At 38.1% G+C, this 21,433-nt stretch overlaps 1 protein-coding gene across 1 annotated transcript in view; it reads left to right on the top strand.

Annotated features, from left to right (window-relative positions):
* RAB31 (RAB31, member RAS oncogene family) overlaps positions 1-21,433 on the top strand; it is a 200,631-nt gene that overhangs the window by 115,695 nt on the left and 63,503 nt on the right. Inside the window, exons 4-5 of the mRNA XM_043963819.1 lie at positions 17,137-17,208; positions 18,791-18,897. Of these exons, the coding sequence (XP_043819754.1) occupies positions 17,137-17,208; positions 18,791-18,897 (179 nt within the window). The remainder of the gene's footprint in view (positions 1-17,136; positions 17,209-18,790; positions 18,898-21,433) is intronic.

Below are 21,433 nucleotides of genomic sequence, written 5' to 3'. Positions count from 1 at the left end.
ACCTGATATACTTAATTGTTAAATAGAGTTACAAGGCATATTTTGTTTCTTTTTTCTTTTTCTTTTTCTTTTTAATATAATGGCTGATATAATTTACCTAGATCTAGGAAAACATTTGAGAAAGTCTCATATGTTATTCTTCTAGACAAGAAAAATATGGGCTGTAAGGGGCTAAAATTCTATCTAGTCTTTCTAAAATATCTAATGAGTGGTCACCAATAAATTAAAAGCTTTAGCAAGAGTTAGACTTTTAAGCATTTATTAAGGAGAATAAGAATTTGGTGAAGAGAGAGGGAAAGGCCTAGATTCATCTATCTATTAAAGAGAGAACGCATTTCCAGCTCCACTCTCCACCAGAGTCCTGATGAAAGAGAGCTACAGCTCCAGCCTTGCCACCTCTTCCTCCCACCAGCAAATGTCACTTCCTGACACCAAAGAAAAGCCACATGTCTTGCCCTCAGGTGCCTTCTCCTCATGGAGAAGCTTTCCTACAGTAAGTCTCCAGCAGGTGGCGTCATTCCAATCGTTACAGGGCTAAACAACAGGATAGGTACATGGATTTATTATTAGTTCAATAGCAGCACCCAAAGAATAGACATTACTAGCCAAAGAGTAGCCAATACCAACTATGAAAAAAGCCTCTATTGGAGAACTCTAGAGAGCTGAGCTTCTCCCTCTGATATAACATTCTTTTTTCTTTTTTTGCGGGGGGGGGGGGGCAATGAAGGTTAAGTGACTTGCCCAAGGGTGCACAGCTAGTGTCAAGTGTCTGAGGTGGGATTTGAACTCAGGTCCTCCTGAATACAGGGCCGGTGCTTTATCCACTGTGCCACCTAGCTGCCCCTGACATAACATTATTATCAGCTGCCTGATAAGATTGCATCCTTATCAAATTTACAGATGATACAAAATTGAAAGTGACATATGATATAACATGATAAAGCTAGATTCTAAAAAGATCTTGATAGACAAAGCTGACTCTTATAATAAAATGAGATGATAAATTCTGTCACTGGAGGACTTAGGTAAAGGTTGAATGACCACTCTCTGGGAATGTCAGAGAGGGGATTCTTGTTCAGGTATCAATTGAAAGAGTTGACTTCTGAAGTCCTTCTAAATCTGAGATTCTGTTTCTCTGGGATTCTACTTTGATACTTGAATCAATCTTTGTTTCCATCAATGTGGGTACTTCCTCCAGTGGTGCAGATCATAACCCATGGATTCATTCTTGTCTTAGGCATCTTGTTTATGTCCTCTCATAACTTCTTGACATGGAGACCAATCAACATATTGAGAGCCTTTCTCTCTATCTCTTGATATTATGTGGGTATGGAAACAGTATGTTGGTTGTCTGTTATCTTTCACTTCTGCTGTCTAAGAAGCACACTTTCATTCTGGTCATGTCTCTTTGGTGGTATCTTTTATACCACATTTTTTTGTTTTGTTTTGTTTTTGTGGGGCAATGAGGGTTAAATGACTTGCCCAGGGTCATACAGCTAGTAAGTGTCAAGTGTCTGAGGTGGGATTTGAACTCAGGTCCTCCTGAATCCAGGGCTGGTGCTTTATCCACTGTGCCACCTAGCTGCCCTTATACCACTTTTTGCATGCATTTTTAAATTGGTAATAAGTTATCATCTATTTAGACCCTAAAGCATGGATCCAAACATGTTACCTCCTTCCCCCTCTTCATAAATTCCAGTGGCTTCCTATCACTTCTAAGATCAAATACAAAATGCTGTGTTTAGCATTCAAATCCCTTCATAATCTAGCCCCCTCCTACCTTTCCAGTCTTCTCATAACTTTCTCTCTCCTATGTACTTTCTGATCTAGTGACACTGGCCTCCTTGCTATTCCAGGAACAAAACACTCCATCTCTCAGCTGTGGTCATTTTCTCTGGTTGTCCTTTTTGCGTGTAATATTCTCCCTCCTCAACTCCACCTAATGACTTCCTTTGGCTCCTTTAAGTACAACTAAAATCCCATTTTTTATAGGAAGCCTTTCTCAACCCCTCTTAATTCTGGTGCCTCCCCTCTTATTTTTTTCTATTTATATAGCTTGCTTCATAGATATTTATTTGATGTTGTCCTCCTCATTTGATTGTAAGCTCCTTGAGGGCAAGGTCTGTCTTTTGCTTCTTTTTACATTAGCACAGTGCCTGGCACAGTGTCAATTGAGTAATTGATTGACCCATCACACATCTCTTCATTGTTCTTGGGGGCTGACCCACAAATTTGTTGCCTTGGAGATTGTGGTATTTCCCAGTTCTCAGCCATATAGCATAACTAGAATACTGGAGCTGAAAGGATAGTTTTTTGTTTCAGAGAGAAGCTTGGGGTGATTGAAAACATTGCAGACATTGCAATCCAAATGCCATCAACCCTCTTCTTTCCCTACTTTTCAATTCTGAGGCAAGCTCATTGTATATCTACTATGTCTATCTAAGGCATACATACATTTATCCAAGTGCATCTTTAATTCTGGCAATTACCATTCTTTATCTGCTCCACCCCCCCCCCCCCCCCGTGTAGATAGTTAGGCTGAACTATTTTGAGTGTATTACTAAGTGCCTGTTAAACACTTCTAACTACTTTTCTCCTACCTGTATATCTATGTACTAGTTGTATGCCTCTTTCTTTACTATACTAGTTGTATTCCTCTTTCTTTAAAGGAAAGGACTGTTTCATCCCTATTGTGTCTCTAGAACCTAGCAAAGTGCTATGTATATAGCAGGTACCTACTAAATGTTGGATGAATTGAATCAAATACAGGTTTTTGCATCCTATGGCAAAGGATAGAAAAGTCTGAGAGAATACTACCTGTATGCCTTATTGTCTAGGTTCACACAAAATATGGGGGTAAATGGAAGCCTCTTTTTTGGTTCCTGGCCTATATTTTCTATCTTTAGGGCACATTATGTTTCCTTTATCTTTCAGTTATTTGTGGTCTCTTAGATCAGTATTTCTTGATAACATTCTTAATTTTATTATAACATTTGTTTTGGGAAGAAGTTTGATGTGAATGTGGAAAATGAGAAAAGGAGCTAATAGATAAATATGAATATAACAGTGTAGGAGAGACTATGATAGTTTTTTTCTTACTTAGGATTACATTAGTTTCTTCAAATATGAAGAAGTATGATCATGTCTGATAGGAAAAGAAGATGACTTAGGTCTGTGAGTACATGAATTTTAAACTTTTAGATAATTGCCATTTGTATGTCAATTCAGAGAAACAATGAGGTAGGGTGCAGTTCAATGTCTCCATGACTTCTGAGCAATCAGTGGCCTTAGTTTCTTCATTTATGAAGTGAGAGGATTGAATCCAAAATGTCACTTTCAGCTTAAATTTTCTATAACTTGATGACTGTGAATACATTGGCATTACTATAGTACTTAAGGGTCTTAATTCACGTCTATGGTACTCAGTTTTGAACATTTCAATTTACGTGAATAAAAAAGAAAAGTTCAAATTTTAGAGATAGCATGGTGTCCTGTGTGGAGCACTGAACTTGGAGCTTGAGGATGTAGTTTTGAGTTCCAGCTCTGACAATTACTAGTGTTTTAACTATAAGCACATCATAACTTTTCTTAGATTCAGTTTCCTCATCTGTAAAAATGGAGATGTGTACTATATGTAGCTCAGAGAATTGCTGTGGATAAACTCTAAAACACTATATATGTGTGTAGATAGGGGGATAGTTTATATGTGTGTGTATATGTATATATATATAAAATTAGAGAAAATCTATATTTATATTTTATTATTTTTATCAGTGAGGGAAAGGCAGAAGTTTGGATGTAGTTTTAGAGACAAAGATTGTCTACCCTGCCCCTCTAGTGTTACTGATTGAAACACCAAAATAATGTTCGTGGCTTTGGTGCTATCATCCGAGGCAAGTTGGGAGTTAAAAGGAATTTACTCATCCTATCAATCAAGCTTCATGGGGGGAGGTTCTCATTGAGGGGAAGTCAAGGACTCTGCTTTGCTGGCTAGGTGTGACTGTAGGTCTGACTCACAAAAGAGACAAAATAGTTCTGAGGCTTGCCCATAAAAAAGTTGACTCACAATACTACCCTCTGAGGAATAAACCACCTAGTAGAAACAATTCAATAGAGAAGCAGCAGATGGCAATAAAATTTCAGTGGTGAAGCAGCCTAATAGCAAATTCATCAAGAAAGACCAGATGGCAGTAAACTCTCAGTGGAGAAGCAGCAGATGGGAGCTCAATAGAGAAAGCAACACAGTAGATGACATCATTAATTCTGTGAAGAAGCAGCAAGAGGCAGTTTCAAGGAGCAGAGAGGTGTTTCAACTGGAATGCAGCCCTAGAAGTATTAATTGTCTGTGTTATGAGTATTTCTTTTCTTACCAGTGATATGAAATCTGTGGGAGGTAGTATCTCTGATTGTATTCCCTTTGGTATTCCCCTTGCTATTCTGTGTCTTCTAGTTTGGTCTAATAAAAAAAGAACATTACATTAGAATTTGTGAGCTGTGGTTTTGATTAGATGCTGATACATAGAGTACCTGGAACTTGAATGTAGTACTCAGGAGACCTGTAGAAGGGGTACCTGAGCTAAATGATTTGTCTCATAACTTGCCAAAAGAGTATGAGGAAGGATAAAAAGGTCATGTTGTTTCTAAATCAAGGAGACTTTCTAGTAAGATTCTTAAACCCTATATATCTTTTTTTGTTTGTTTGTTTTGGTGAGGCACTTGGGGTTAAGTGACTTTCCCAGGGTCACACAGCTAGTAAGTATCGAGTGTCTGAGGCCGGATTTGAACTCAGGTCCTCCTGAATCCAGGGCAGATGGTCTATCCATTGTGCCACCTAGCTGCCCCCCAACCCTATATGTCTTGAACCTTGAGATGGCCAAGCAATTGATTCTGGAAGGTGGTTTTTGTTGGATTTTAATATACCTTTGTCCAATCTGGATATCATGGTTTTTGTTCAGAGTTAGATTTCTACAGTTTTTCTGCCTAGAGAGTGGGTCCAAATAAAACTTGCAAAGCATTTGCTGAATGGTACTGAAAGAACTCTAAGACATAAAACTTTCCATTCACACCCTGCCAGCTGAAAATGTTGGGAATGTCAAGTATTTTCTTTTTTACCACTTCCCCCTTTCTCAGAAACCTAATAGAAGCCTGGCCTTGTTTTGATTTCTTGCTCTTGCCTCTTTTTCATAGTCTAGGGTTTGAGGGTTGTTGCAGGGTTTCTGATTAAGTTCACAGGACAGGAGGCAGCCCTGAGAGTAGACCAGAGGGACCTGTCCAAGCCAAGAAAACTTAGAAGGCGAGGTTTCAGTCCCAGTGTAAGTGGGTCTCCAGGGATAGGCTATTCTCTGAAAATGAAACACATAGCTAAGTTCCAGAGGACATTGCCAGAGAATTCTAGCTGGATTCTTTCTCATTTGTAAAGGTACAGCCCAGCTGGAGCCAGATGCTCATTCTAAGCTATCATTTATTTTCCACCACTGCTCATTTTTTACATGGAATGTCAATATGTGGAATTTTGCTCTCATAGAATTTATGATACCACAAATCTGCATTTAAGGAATTTTCCCCGAGGCTCTTTGGGTGGTCTGAATGGCTTAGAAACTTTCCTGGGGTGATGTTGGGTCTTGGACATCCCCCCCACCCAACATATGTATACCCAGGCTGGAGTAAAGCTTGGGCTGGTAAAGGATGCCATTGCACCATCATTTTTTTGCAGGTTACTACCATGCTCTGCATGGTGCTAGTCTCTGTCCATCAGTTAGTCAATAAACATTTATTTAGTTCCTACTATGTGCCAATCCCAGTGCTGAGCACCAGAGATACAAAAACAGGCAAAAGAGAGGCCTGTTCTAGCAAACAAGGACTAAAAGAAAAAAAAGTTCCTACTCTCTAGGCGTTTCCATCATTTTGTTTTATTTTTAAAATTTTATTATTATTATTATTATTATTTTTGGTGAGGAAATTGGGGTTAAGTGACTTGCCCAAGGTCACACATCTAGTAAGTAAGTGTTAAGTGTCTGAGGCTGGATTTGAACTTGGTTCCTCTTGAATTCAGGGCTGGTGCTCTATCCACTTCCCCTGTTTCCATCATTTTACTGAATGTAGAGCAAGATTTATTAACCTGGAGTTCGTGAATTGCCAAACAGTCTGAGGATATAGATATCAAGAGTCCATGAACTTCCAAAGGAAAAAAAAATCACATTTGTTTTCCTGAATTGCAACTGAAATTTAGCATTTCCTTAAGTTATAAATTTAAAAAACAAAACAAAAACTGCATTATCCTGAGAAAGAATCCATGGGTTTTTTACCAGGCTGCCAAAGGGGTCCAGGACAGAAAGAAAAAAGGGTTCAGAGTTTCTAATATAGAGAGTGGAAGGAAAAAGTGGAAATTATACTGTAATAGATGACAACTAGATAGGGAAGCAGGGAGGATGCAGGGCTGAGGGAAATGGGAATTCCCACCAGTATTAGGCTGGAGCTCCTCTTTTGTGTTGAAGGCTTGCCTTGATCACAGAACAAGTCCTGAAATTATAGACCCGGAAGTGTGAGAAATCATCTAGTCCAACTATCACATTTTACAGCAGAGGAAGCTGAGAAAAGAGCCAGAGAGGATGCAGAGACAGCAATGATAGGACTGGAATGAGAACACAGATTTTTTGATTCTTCTTTTAGGGTGCATTTTATCTACTACCTGCTACCCCACCCCCTGTGGTAGGTCAGAGAGCTGGAAGGAGGGAGCCAAGGGCCAAGATGGGGATGAGTTAGAAGAGAGGGAGGGGCTAAACCTTAGTAGCCCTACTCTGATTTATTGGCTTTGGGAATGAATGTTTTTCTTTTAAGTGTTAATAACGTGGCAATTGGAAACAGCATTTAATGCTCATAAGTTTGCTTCAGATAACTTTTAAATGACTTAGCATTTATTTGAATACTAGGTCATAGGGTCATAGACTGAGTTGGAAGGGACATTCCATTAGAAACCACTAAGTTACAGCAGAGGAAACTGAAACTAGCCTGGGATCACCCCGCCATCACTTGTAGATTACTTTGTGAGATGGAGAGGCTAGAGAATGGAGACTATAGGGTGATATGGGATAGAAGGGTTTTCTTTTTTAAAATAGTTTAGTTTGCTAGGGCAAGGAAGAGGAGTTAGAAAAGAGAATGATAGGATTGAGATTGACCCTTCACTCCCTTCTAGTCTTACTCCCTGAAGAGTAAAGGAGTCAGGACTTCAGGCCTTCAAGTCCTGGAGAGACCTGGCTGAGGGCTAGTAAGTTATTTTGGGAAGCCTGTGGGATCCCCAGAATTTTAGGGTCAGTAGTGATTTTGGAGGCACTATAGTATAATACCAAGAGCAGAGGCCTGGGGGGCCAAGAGACTTGGGTTAGATTCTTTTGTTATTATATCATTTACATTTTCCTTCCCAATAATAGATATCCTTTGTAACAAATGACAAAAAAGAGAAAAAGGCCAGATCATCAAAAATAAATTCATTAAAAAAGCCTGATATTATATCCAGTGTTCCACACGCATAGTCCTGTACTGAAAAAATGTAGGTATGTACCTTCTTATATTTCTTCTCTGAGACCAAGTTTGTTCATTATATTTTTTTTCAATTAAACTTTTATTTTTTTATTCAATAAAAATCTGCCTTATTTTTCTCTTCTCTCTTCCCTTCATCTTCCATTGGGAAAGAAAGAAAAACAAAACTTCAGTTACAAATAAGTATATTCGAACCAAATAGATTCTCCCATTGGCCATGTCAAAAAAAAAGTCTCATTCTTTACTTTGAATCTGTCACCTCTCTGTCAGGAGGTGGGTAGCATGCTTCATCATGTCTAGAATTGTGGTTGGTTCTAATTTCACAGCATTCAGTTTCAGTCGTTTTGTTGTTCTTTCAATGTATATTATTGTAATCACTGTGTATATTGTGTTCCTGGTTCTGTTTATTTTCTCTGCATCTGTTCATACATCTTCCCATGCTTTTCCATTGTCATATTCAGCATTTTTTAGAGCACAATGATATTCTATTACCTTCATGTAATGCAAGATTAGATATTCTCCAAAGGACATCTATTTTGTTTTCCCTTATTTGCTAATAGAAAAAAAATGCTGCTATAAATTAGTAGATGTAGGGCCTTTCCTTTGTTATTGAACTTCTTGGAGTATATGCCTAACAATAGGATATATGGATCAAGGAGTAAGGACATTTTTAGAATATGCTTTTTAAAATTATTTTATTTTTTTCAGTTAACACAATTTATTTTCTCTCTCTCTCCCAAAAGAAAAAGAAAACTCTTGTAACAAATATGCATAATCAAGCAAACGATTCATACATAGGCAATCTCCAAAAATATACATCTAAACCTACACCTTGTGTCTATCATCTCTCTTCTCTAGACAATGATTTCCAAGCTCTCATTCCATTTTTAAGACACTGTGACTGGAAGGAAGTGAGTAGTGATAAACAAGTTGGCCATTTATTCATTTTTATGAGGAACACTAAGGAGAGAACCCAGAATATTTTTTGTAGGGTAAAAGGTTAGCAGTTCAAGAGTCCCTGTGGGGTTGCTTCTGAATGATTAGAAGGTGTCGGAAAATTATCTGGATGGATGATTTACTAGGCCTTTAGGCTGTTCTCTTGTATAGCTGGTGAAGAAAAACTGCAAATTGGCATCTTTTGTACTAGTCCTGAAATGTTCAACCTTTCAAGGACAGGTTTTTGTTGTTTTTTTTTTTTTAACATATTCTTACTGATTATGTTTTACTTCCAAATGGCTTTTTAATTTGATTGCTCTCACTCTTCCCTTCCCCTAAACACATTATGTCATTTTGTATATTAACGGTACTAGGTGGATTTTATTTAATATTTGTGTTAGGTCAGAAGTGATTTATCTTTCCAACCAACACAAAAACTATCCTTTGGTCACAGCTGTTGGGTTTGGTGGCTGACCTCTTTAACTTTTGATTCATTAACATCCAAGTCCCCAGCAAAGAAGAATCTTTTGAGGAGACTCCCCAGCAGTATTTATTTAAAAATGATTCCATTTCCAGGAAGGAGCTAGAGAGCAATGCATTATAAACAGAGTACTCTTCAATAATTCACAAGATAGGCTCACCGGTGGCCATTTAAGGGTCAGTTTATGGCTTAACCATTGAAAATGAGCTCTCTATTTTTTTAAAAAAAAGTCTATCCTTTGCTGTTCTTTCTGTTTGAGCTTCTATCATGTTAGCTTCCTGAAAAGTCCCCTTCATCCAGTCTTTCTTGCTTTGGGGGCCTGAATAGAATATTGTATGAGTGGCCACTTAAAAAAAAAAATAGACCTTGTACGTGACATTAGCTCAGCCAGGTTATTTCACGTGAATCTTCTGGACTCGGTTTAATGAGAAGTGGGTTGCATAGAAATGAAATTTGACTTTTCTACTTAAAAACAATTCTTCTGATTTTCATTTCAAATCACCAAACACTAATTATTAACATTTTATTATTATTTGTTAACACATTCTGACATTTTTATTTACTCTATATAGACTTTGTATTTTCTTACTTGTTTATTTATTATTCTTTTCTTCCCCGCCCCACCCCCAGCAATACAATATAAATTCCCTAAGGGCAGAGACTATACAAGTATTTCACTACATTATATTATTTTTTGCTGTCTCTGGGATGGATTCAGTCTGATTTTCCCTGTATACATGAGGGGAATTGACTGGCCCAAGATAGATATCCAGGGATAGTGGTTCAGTGGACAGAATGTTGGACCCAGACTCAGGAAGATCTGAGTTCAAATATGGCCTCACACACTTCACTTACTAGTTGTGTGCCTTTCAGCGCTGTTGTAAGGATCAAATGAGATCATTGTAAAGCACTTAGCAGAAGGGGCAGCTAGGTGGTGCAGTGAATAAAGCACCAGCCCTGGATTCAGGAGGACCTGAGTTCAAATCTGGCTTCAGACACTTGACACTTACTAGCTGTGTGACCCTGGGCAAGTCACGTAACCCTCATTGCCCTGCCAAAAAAAAGGTAAAGCACTTAGCAGAGTGCCTGGCCTGCACCAGGCATTATATAAATAAGTGCTAGCTATTTGTATTTATTATACTCACTCATTCAACAAATTCATGTTTGTTGGGGGCAGTCTAGGGGACTGAGAACAAGCAAAGGACAAAGAATAAACATGCTTAATCCAGGCCACAGCCCTTAAGGTACTTGAAGAAAACTATCATGTCATTGTTGAAGAATTTGAGATTTTGATTGTTGTGGAATTTTGAGAATTGAGATGTAGAGTTGTAGAATTATAGATTTTGATTTAAGACCTTTGAGCTCATTCAATCTAAAGGGACCTTTGAGCTCATTCAATCTAAACCCCACCCTCCTCATTTTACAGATGAGGAAACTGAGGTGGATCGAGGTTAAGGGACTTGCTTAGGCTCACACAGTGAACTGGATGCCTCTAGAAGGTATATTTTGTGAAAGCATAAAATGGGAACATGTGAACTTTAACAACTGATTGTCTCCTGCAGACCAAATCACTGACTGAAAAGAGCCAAAAACGTGAGATTCATTAGTGCTTATTATTTATTGATTACTCCCCCTCCCTCAAATTTGCTATGGCAAAATACAAACTCCTTGTATACTCTTCTCCAACAGGGGGTGTCTCATCTATGATAATATCATTCACGCACAATATTCTTTGACAAATGTAGCCATAGTGAAAACTGTTCCATGATCATCTCATTATTAACTTTAAGCAAAGCATAAAACATTAAAGGAGAAGTTCACCAAAGGTATTCACTACTGTTAGGAAAGATGTCTTGGACAAAACCCAAATGCAAGAGAGAGAGAGTCCTTCTAAATGGTGAGATCCTCTGGGTCCTTCATTGCTTGTGTATGATTTTGTGCTGATGGCCTAAAGACCCACCAACATTATAAGACCGGGTCCTCTGTGAAATCTGAGTGTTCAAAAGAGATTAGCCTAATAATCCTTACAGAAAAAAAATAAATTCATGAAAAAAGGCCCTTATATAGACTGCCTTGCAGTTGGATGGTTAACCCACTGAGTACATGTAGTATATTCAATACATACATACATCTGGGATAGGTAACACAGATGGACAATGAAGGAGACTCAGAATTAAATGGAAGAAAAAAAGCAGGGTGGGTTGCATTTGGGAAATTGTGCAATCCTTTTAATGATTCCAATTGCCTCTCCAGGGCACTAACCCATCTTTTCAACATCAATGTTCTTTGGTTAATGCTCTATGGTTGTAAATCTTGGAGTAGCACAAACTCTGAATGATTAAAGTTGCAGATAACCCAGAGAATAATAGAGATTCACATGAATTGCAATACTAATCTGATGATAAGTTCTGCTTGCATAGCAGTGTAAGGGATTTTCTTTTTCAGGAAAAGTATGATTCAGAGGAATTGGTCATGTGGAAAGAGAAAGGCATGACAGACTGAATGCTCCAGTGGTAAACTTTGATGTCAAAAAGACAAAGAGGAAGGTCTTCAGTACATTGATAGGTTCTCTTTAGAGGGTCTATGGAAGAACAAGGACAAGGATAAGCAGGCATGGGTAGGTTGTGATTTGCACTTAATGTAGAGAGCACTGTGTCAGTGAGATCACATATCTATTGAAGCATTTAAAAAGTATTATTTGTGAAGCATTACAACTCATTATCCATTACCCTAGGAGCCAATCTAGTTTCAACCCATTCATATTGGTTAGGATTGGCATAAGAGCCTGAACAAATGAAACCTTTAGGTCAAATTCTTGAATTAATGCTGAATCTGCACTGAGACCCCCAAGGTGATTCTCTGATCTCACAGAGAAGTGACTTCCTCAGGTCAGAAATATCTCAGGTTGATCTGGTTTGGTCAGATCATACCTGGAACATTATATGCACTTCTACAATAGCTTTTTGGAAATACATTGATAAAGTGGAAAATGTCCTGAAGAGGGCAATCAGGATGATGAAGGGGCTGCTGTTCATGCAGGGCAGTTGAAGGAAATGGGGATGAAGAGAAAACATGAAAGTGCACATAACAGCTGTTTTCAAATATTTGATAGGCCATCCTGTGGAGAGAATAGATGTATTCTTCTTGGCTTCACAAGGCAAGGCTAAGAGCAATTAGTGGCAATTGCAAAAAGTTAATTCAAAATTAATCAGTTAAAGTTTGATTTCCATAAAACTTCTTAACTATTGGAGCCAGTCAAAAGTGGAATGGGCTGCCCTAAGAGCTAGTAATTCCCCTTACTTGTCCTATAGCTCATAGAGAGATCCTTTTTCAGATACAGATTGATCGGAAGTCCCTTCTGATTCCTCAAATTTCTGTAATTCTGTGACAAGAATCATGGTCTAGGGTTTAACTTATCTGGTTTGGTCAGGTCTTTGGAATGTACCCTGTGGTGTTTTCTCATGGCATTTGATTACTCTGACCTTGGATACCATGGCCTCTTGCTCTAAGAAACAGATGATTGAAAAAAGTCAACCAATTAGCCATTTAGTAACATTTCCTCTATGACTGAACTTACATGACTCTTAGTTTTCCAAAGAGTGTATTGTGTGATGGATGCAACATGACTTCTGGGATTTGGAAAAGAAACACATTTTTTTTAGCTGCTGTCTTTGTCTTCCTTTTGAAACCAAGGATAGGAAATAAATTTTATTTTGAGCCTTCAGGAAACAGATTTTACAAAATCATAAGAACTTTTCAGTGTATACTACCTTCTACACTGATTGACTAGGATGACTTTAGAGAAAAGAGGTAATTCTTTAAATATTGCAGCACTAATTATTCCCCAAAGATTGATTTCAGCTGTTGGTCTGCAGATCATCAAACATGCCAACAAATAAAATTAGAATGCACAAGCAGGTGTGTGTTGTTAAACTCCAGAACACTATTCTTTATTCTGCAAACAAGAAAAACTGTGGTAGACCTTGAATCTCTCCCAGGACTGTAAACCAATATCAGCAATTAGAATTGTGGAGTTTCTGGCTTATAAAATAGCGATTAATAAAATTGAGTTGCTCTCTTTCTCTGCCTCTCTCTTGCTCTTTCTTCCTCTCCTCTCTTTGTCTCTCTGTTTCTCTCCCTTTTTCTCTTTTTCTTATGCTCTTTCTCCACAATGGATAATATGATATTAAAACAATATGTTTAATATATCACTATATTATATATTACTTTAATATCACACACATATAATAGGACCTTTCTTTCCATGAGGAAGTCAGACAGTATAACAGAAATTATTCAGTTCAACCATTCTTTGCACTGGGTCTGCTATATAACTTGGACAAATTACTTAACTTTTCTGTCTCTTATTCTGTAAAAGAGGGGATATGATTTTTGACCTTCCTGGATCCTGTGGGGAGCAGAAGGAAGTAATTTTTAAATGTTTCCTGTTTTATAGAGCTTTGTACCCTTGCCTCAGGAGCACATGCTCTTGAATCAGCAGCTTGGTCAATTCCTTTGATTAAACTTTCTTCTGCTGACTAGTGGCTCTACTCTTTGGCCCTGGAATGACTTTGGGTTATTTGCTTTTCACTTAGTTCCTCTTTTGCATTTGATCCCACCCCCCACTTCCTCACGTGAACCCCTCAGAGTTCTTGTTCTGAATGGGCTGAAAAAAAATGTCAGAATAGAAGCTATATTTAGGGGATTATAATCTATAAATAATACTTCTTGTCTATCTAGGGCACTGCAACTGTGGGGGAACTTCAGAACTTGGGGGCAGGAAGTGTATCATTCTTGTAATTGTAATCATAGTACCTGCCATACGTTTGAGATCCAAAACCAGAGTGAAAGGTAGCACCCTTAGAGACCTGCTTTTTGCTAATGATGCCCACTTGCTTGTCACTCAGAGTATGAATTACAAACCTTGATGGATCGCTTCTCCCAAGCTTGCACAGAATTTGGCCTAATCATAAATCTTAAAAAGACGAAAGTCATGTGTTAGAGTGCTATGTCGCCTCCATTGATACACATCTGTAGCTACCAGTTGGATGTCGTAAACCAATTCTCGTATCTTGGCTCTATTGTCAGTGAAAATTTGTCACTTGATTCTGAGATCAATCAGAGGATTAGGAAAGCTACTTCAACCATGACTAAGCTTGCCAAGCGTGTCTAGGCAAACAGTAAACTGACAAGATGAACCAAATTTGCTGTCTATAGAGCATGTGTCCAGAGTACCTTACTGTATGGCAGCAAAGCATGGACTACATATACTAAACAAGAGAAGAAGCTTAACAGCTTCCACATGCACTGCCTTCGGGCATATCTTGGTCAGATAGGATCACCAACACAGAAGTGCTCCAACGCATGCAACTTCTGAGCATCTACACACTACTGAAACAAAGATGGCCATGCTGGCTCAGTCATGTGCACTGCATGCAAGATGAGCGCATTCCTAAAGACCTACTCTATGGAGAGTTAGCCTCAGGCCAAAGACCTGCTGGATGCCCCCAGCTTCGCTACAGAGATGTATGCAAGTGAAACTTGAGGGCTCTGGGAATAGACATTGGCAGCTGGGAAGAGATGGCCAAGAACCTCGCCAGATGGAGTTCAGTACTCAGGAGCAGCTTGCCCGCAGCTGAGATGGGCCTTCAAGCTTGGAAGAAAGAAAAACAAATGAGACGCAGGAACCAACGGGCAACAGAGAGCACAGTTTTCCCATGTCCTCGTTGCAGCAGGAGCTGCGGCTCCCGTATGGGACTGCACAGCAACACTGTGGCCTGTGGCTCTTCAAGGTGCTGATCCATGGTCATCCTCAACTGGTGGAAGCCTACTACTAGTACCTACCACATAATAGGCATTTAATAAATGTTTGTTAATAGATTCCTATGGAGCAAAGTGACCTCCTACTGATATGTAGCAATTTTTTATGGAAGATATTTTAAGATTCTAACGTACATTCTTCCTTAGATTTTCAGTTTTTTATGATCATTTTGAATGATGAAAAAATCATATCCACTTCCAGAGAAAGAACTGAAAGAGTATGAATGTAGATGGAAGTATATTTTCAAAACCTTTACTTTTCTTGGTTTTTTGTCTGTGTTTTCTTTCACAACATAGCTAATATAGAAATATGTTTTGCATGACTGTACATGTATAATCTATATGTAATTGCTTGCCCTCTCAGGGAGTGGAGAGAGGAGGAAGGAAGAGAATTTGGAACTCAAAATTTTTTAAAATGAAAGTTGAAAATTATTTTTATATGTAATTTGAAAAGAAATAAAAATTTCCACATTAACAACAAGAAAGAGAGAGAGAGAGAGAGAGAGAGAGAGAGAGAGAGAGAGAGAGAGAGAGAGGGAGGGAGGGGCTTTTGGCCTTTATATTACAATCATTTCTCTACTGGTGCTGTTAGGTGGAGCAGTAGATAGAGAAGAAATCCTACCTCAGATATTTATTAGCTGCTTCACCCTGTTCAAGTCAGTTAACTTCTGCTTCAGTTTCCTTAAGTGAAAAATGGGTCTACTAACAGCACCTATCTCTAAGAGTTGTTGTGATGGTAAAATGAAGTAAAATTTGTAAAGTACTTTACAAACATTAAATCACTATATAGGGGCAGCTAGATGGTGCAGTGGATAGAGCACCAGCCCTGGAGTCAGGAGTACCTGAGTTCAAATCCAGCCTCGGACTTGATACTTACTAGCTGTGTGACCCTGGGCAAGTCACTTAACCCCAATTGCCTCACTAAAAAAAAAAACACAAAAACAAAACAAAACAAAAAAACAAAATCACTATTTAAATGCTAGTTATCATCATCCTCTTCCTCATCCTCATCCTCCTCATCCTCAACAAGAACCACCTCCTTCTTTTCCAGGTTGATCACTGCTATCTTTATACAGTGATTGTGAGATATGTAAATCTAACAGGTTTGCAAGTGAAATACCTTTCCTGGACCCAAGTTTTTACATGAGGCTAAGGAATCTCAACAACTTCCATAGGAATTTTATTTCATTGAGAGCCACAGAATTGGATTTTATTGTGCTTAAGAATCTATTCTGATGAATTTATAACTGATCTATTTGCTTTCCAAGCTGGGTTCAACATTTCTTCCTGAACTGAGACTTTATAAACAAATCTGCCAAATACAAAATATGACTTTGTATTAGGGATAGTTGTTCCCCTCTTTCTTTTAATATTTAAATGAATTTCTTCTTGCTTCATAGACATTTGGTCTTTAAAACTGCAGGGAAGGAAAATAGATTTGGAGGTCTTCACTGGTAAAAGTAGAATGAATTTCCCCAATTAGAGAGAGCTGGTAATCCACAAGAAATAAGTGGAAGGTGACAGTCATTTAATCAATAGATAGATATATTGAATATTCATCAGGTTCATGGCTTACTACTAAGTCCTCAGGATGGTGTCCTTATAATAAAAATCTCTGGGCTGCCTTGCTTCCCTGCTCTGCCAGGTCCTGCTCTCCCCTTCCTTCCTTTCTCCTTCCCTTCTATCTTTTCCTTACTTCATTTCTTCCTTCCTTTCTTCCTAATAAGAATCTTATCATCAATGATATTCTTTTTGTTAAGTCTTTTGAATGAAGTACTATCCATTCTATGCCTTTTTAGGGTTCTTAAGATAGTCCAATGTCCTGTGGAGTCAAACTGGTTTAGGAGTGTTTTTAAGGTCTCTATTCTCTGCATTCTCAATGGTTCTCCATTAAAGGTCTGGTGATATTTGACATTCTTCTGCCACCCTGTCCTACACACTTTATCTTTCTCCTTGCTATTATGCTATTTTATTGCTGTTATTTCCCTTGCTATTCCCTATGCTATTATTCCCTGGCTATTACTATTATGCTATTGCATAATTGTCTTGTCAGTGATGTAGCAAAGTGAAATTAGATGAATGAAGAGCAATAGAGAAAAGAAAAATCTTTTAGAAAGACATTTAAAATGAAATTGAAGTTTGGAGGTCTCCAAAGAAGAGATCACAGGGTTTTTGTAGGTCTGTACAGAGCACAGGGAAATGTTTAGTGAAGAGGATTTTGAAATTATTTAATATAACTTTTGGGGAAATACCAGTGGAAACCACTATCTTAGACAGATTTGGGACTAGAATGTTGCATTTAGTCTGGAACTACATTAAATGTATTTATTTTGGTCTAATTTTATTCATTCTTCCTTAAACAGTTTCATTCATTGGCACCCATGTACTATCGGGGATCTGCGGCAGCTGTTATAGTGTATGATATCACTAAACAGGTAAGATTGCCAAATTGAGAAATAATACCATATTTCTCCTGACTTAGTGTGCTAGGAAGGCAGGGACTCACTTCCTTGCTTGGGTCTCTCAAATGTACTGCGGTGGAGTTTATTAGTATGCAGCCTTGCATTGGCAGGAAATAATGATCCTCAGGAGCCACAGTGGGCTTTTCCATATTGCTTTTATTTCCCAAAGGCCTCAGTGCATCTAGATACACATCATATCCTGAAATAAATGAGCAAACCAAACCTCATAGAGAGTGGCTGCTTATTAACTTTAAGAAAATATTTTCCTCTGACCATTTATTTGTAGATAGAACTTTGAGGGTCTTCTTGATCAAGTTTTTACTTTTGAAGGCAGAAAAGTATTTGTTTTGCAAAGTTTCACACGTAGTTATAAAATTTTTGTTTTCTGTCAATATTCCTATGTCATTACTACAGGAAATTTATGATTTTAAAACCCAGAGATAATATTTGTATGTATATATATGTATATATACATATGTGTGCTTATATATTTAAATCTGACAAAGTGAGGATATAGGATATGCATTAATGGATCCTTGCTGCAGTTTGCTGACATTTTATTTCTCTCATACAAATTGAATTATTTACTTTTAGTTTTGAAAGGCTGACTCAGAACACTAAGGCATTAGTTTAATGACCCATCACTCCTACCATTTATGAATTTGTGCCACTTTTGCTTCTATGTTCTGTGTTCTTTGGCTCAAGGACTGGAGGGATGTTGTGAGTGAAGGGCAAAAAGGAAAAACAGACCTCAGAGAACATAAGCTGTTCTTCCTATTGAAGCAAACATGAAAGGAGTCCTCTATCCCTAGCAGGATAACATCAGCCCTGTTATCCCTATTTATATAGTGCAAAGGACACAACTTTAAAGAAACATTAACTTACAGAGAAAAGCATTAGTAGAAAAGCTCTTAAAAGCTTTTCTTTATCAGAAGTTTAATTTTATGCTGTGAATGTTTCATTTTTTGGGTGGGGGTGGGGCAGTGAGGGTTAAGTGACTTGCCCAAGGTCACATAGCTAGTAAGTGTCAAGTGTCTGAGGCTGGATTTGAACTCAGGTCCTCCTGAATCCAGGGCTGGTGCTTTATCCACTGTGCTATCTAACTGTCCTGAGTTTTATATTTTAAAAGTATTATTGAAGGCTTTTGTTTTTATGTCATGCTCATTTTTCAATTGCCCCCTCCCCCCAGGCCTTAACATAGAACCCTGTCTTATAATGGCAAAAACAACAATCCCAAATAATTCCAATAACACAAAACTGGTCAATACAGTAACTGTATTTGCTAACATTTTGTACCAAGGTCCCTTACTTTTCTATTGAGAAGAGGGAAGTGTGTTTCTGGAATGTTTCAGATGGTGCAAAAGAATGTATTATATTTTCAATGATAGTTTTACATTTATGTAATACAGAAGTAGCACTAACATTATTCAAAAGAACCACATGAAAACTTTCTTCATCAAACTGTAGTGCACTTGTAATGGCAAGGGACTGTTGGGTTTTAAAAAAAAGATCACAAAGAAACTTTATGAATAATTTGCTTGTGCTTTTGATTTAGGATTCTTTTAATACCTTGAAGAAATGGGTGAAAGAATTAAAAGAACATGGTCCAGAAAACATTGTAATGGCCATTGCTGGAAACAAATGTGATCTCTCGGATATTAGGTAATATATAAATATATATACATATGTTTAGTTATGTGGGTACAATTATAGATTATCCCATTAATACCTATGTACAAATTGAGATGATTTTGCCAGTGGTGTTACTTCTTAATCTGATCACTTATTTAACTGGGTGTCTGATCATTTTGTTCTGGATCCTCTAGTCCAAGCTATTTATTTTAAAGATGAGGACATTGAGGGCCACAGACATCAAGCAACTTGTCTGAGGCCACATGGCCACTCTATAAGAGGAGCTAAGTTTCCAGACTGTTAGTCTAGTGGTCTTTCTTCTATTAATCAACCTCGAATAAACAGCTATAAATTTGAGCGTAAGAGCTGATCAATAGAAAAAATTCTGTCTGCTAAATATTGGTCATCAGCTGTGACATATAAGAGTGACTTAGTTATCTGACAGTCAAATGTAGAGCAACATCAGAGTTCCAAACATAACTGGGTACCTGGCAGTAAGACTCTGATCACCCTTAACTATCCAAAACATAACGACATACCTGGAAATAAGGAACAACGTCTTTGAAGGGTAAAAGAATATTTCTATGGGCATTCTAGTCATAATGCTTCTTCACTTTTCCTCTCATCGTGGTATCCCTGTTCTTCCTCATAAATAGCTTTAGACATTTGTAATGTGGGTTTTAAAGTCTCCAGATGAAATGAACACCAGCAGGCCTGAGTATGTAGGAACCTGATAAAAGCACTCTAAAATGAATTGGAAGGGAGCAGGCTAGATATGTAGAAAAAAGTCACATGGTGAATATCACAGCTTCAAGCTAAGATCCATCTGACTGGTATTCCAGTCTCATTGAACAGAGACAAAGTGGTGAGCCTTATTAAGGGAAGCCATTGAGGCTGAACAGTCTATAGCAACAGACTGTCCACAAAATTGCTCCTTTCCCATTGGACAGATGAAGCACCAATCCCATGTGTATTTGTTACACTCTTCCCTCCAGTAATCCCAGGGACTGTAGGTGTACATATATACCGAAAAACAAACATACTTTGTGTCTGTGTATTTCATTAATGCCAATGAACAAAAATAAATCAGCTTGGGACAATTTCCAAGTAATATTCTACAAACAATAAACATACTTTATTCAAGTTGTCCTATAGCATTCCTCCCATTAACCACAAAATTCCTAGAAAATTCCATCTAGGGGTATCAGTTACCTTTTCTTACCTCACACTTGATTCTCAACCCTTTGGGATAAAGCTTTGGACCTAATCACTGCACTAAAACTTCTCCAAGATCTATTAATCACCAGATCTGATGACCTTTTCTCAGTCCTTATAATTGACATTTCTGTAGCATTTGGCACCATTGATGACCCTCTCCTCCTAGACACTCTCTCTTTCTTGGCTTTTCATGATGCTGCTCTCATCTGGTCCTTCTCCTACCTGCTGGGAAGCTCTCTTTCAGTCTCTTTTGTAAGATCATTATCTCTGTTTCATTCTAAATGCATGGTTATACCCCAGGTGCTGTCCTGGGTCCTGTTCTCTTCTGTATCTATGTTCTTTCACTGCTCTCATTGGTTCCTATCAATTTAATTATCATATCTATGCCACTGATTCTCAGATCTACATATCCTACCCCAGTCTTTCTCTTGAGCTCTACTCCTTTATCACCTGTTGCCTGTGGGACATTTCCAAATGGATTTCATACAGGATCTCAAACTTACTATGTCCAAAACAAATTCATTTCCCTTCCTCCAAATTCTCCCTCTTTCCAAATTTCTCTATTTCTGTTGAGGACATAATTATCCTAGGTTTAAAACATCAGAGTTTTATCCTCGACACTTCTCTTTCCCTGCATACTCACATATCCATCAGAGGCAGCTTAGTAGCACTGTGGATAGAGTGTTGGGCCTGGCCTCAGGAAGACCCTAGTTCAAATCCTCAGACACTTACTAGCTATTTGACCTGGGCAAATTATTTAACTGTTGCTTTCCTCACTTTTCTCAACTGTAAAATGGGAATAATAATAGCACCTATGTCTTATGGTTGTTGTAAGGATCAAATGAGATATTTGTAAAAAGCACATAGCCTTTGTCGTTGTCGTCATTGTCTTCTTCTTCTCCTTCTCTTCTTCCTCCTCCTCCTCTTCTTCCTCCTCTTCCTCCTCCTTCCTCTCCTTTTTCTTCTCCTTCTTCTTCATCTCCTTTTTCTCCTACTCCTTCTTCTTCTCCTCCTCCTCTTCCTCCTTCTTCTCTTCCTCTTCCCCCTTCTCTTCCTCTTCCTCCTCCTTCTCCCTGTCACTCTCTGTCTCTGTCACCACATAGTGCTCACCCTAGTTCAGGTCCTCCTCATCTTTTTGTTTTGACAATAACCACTAATTGGTCTCACTGCCTCTAGTCTTTCCCCTTTTCAATGCATCCTCTACATAGCTTCCAGTGATCTTTCTGAAGCACAATTTTAACCAGTTCATTCCCCTGCTTAAGTTTCCAGACTCTTAGTCTAATGACTATTTATTTATTTAGTCTGTTTATCTACCTCAAATAAACAACTATAAATTTGAAAGTAAGAA

The sequence above is a fragment of the Dromiciops gliroides genome, chromosome 1 (genome assembly GCF_019393635.1).
Source record: "Dromiciops gliroides isolate mDroGli1 chromosome 1, mDroGli1.pri, whole genome shotgun sequence".
In the NCBI taxonomy this organism is placed as follows: domain Eukaryota; kingdom Metazoa; phylum Chordata; class Mammalia; order Microbiotheria; family Microbiotheriidae; genus Dromiciops; species Dromiciops gliroides.
This window is presented reverse-complemented; position numbering and strand designations above follow the sequence as displayed.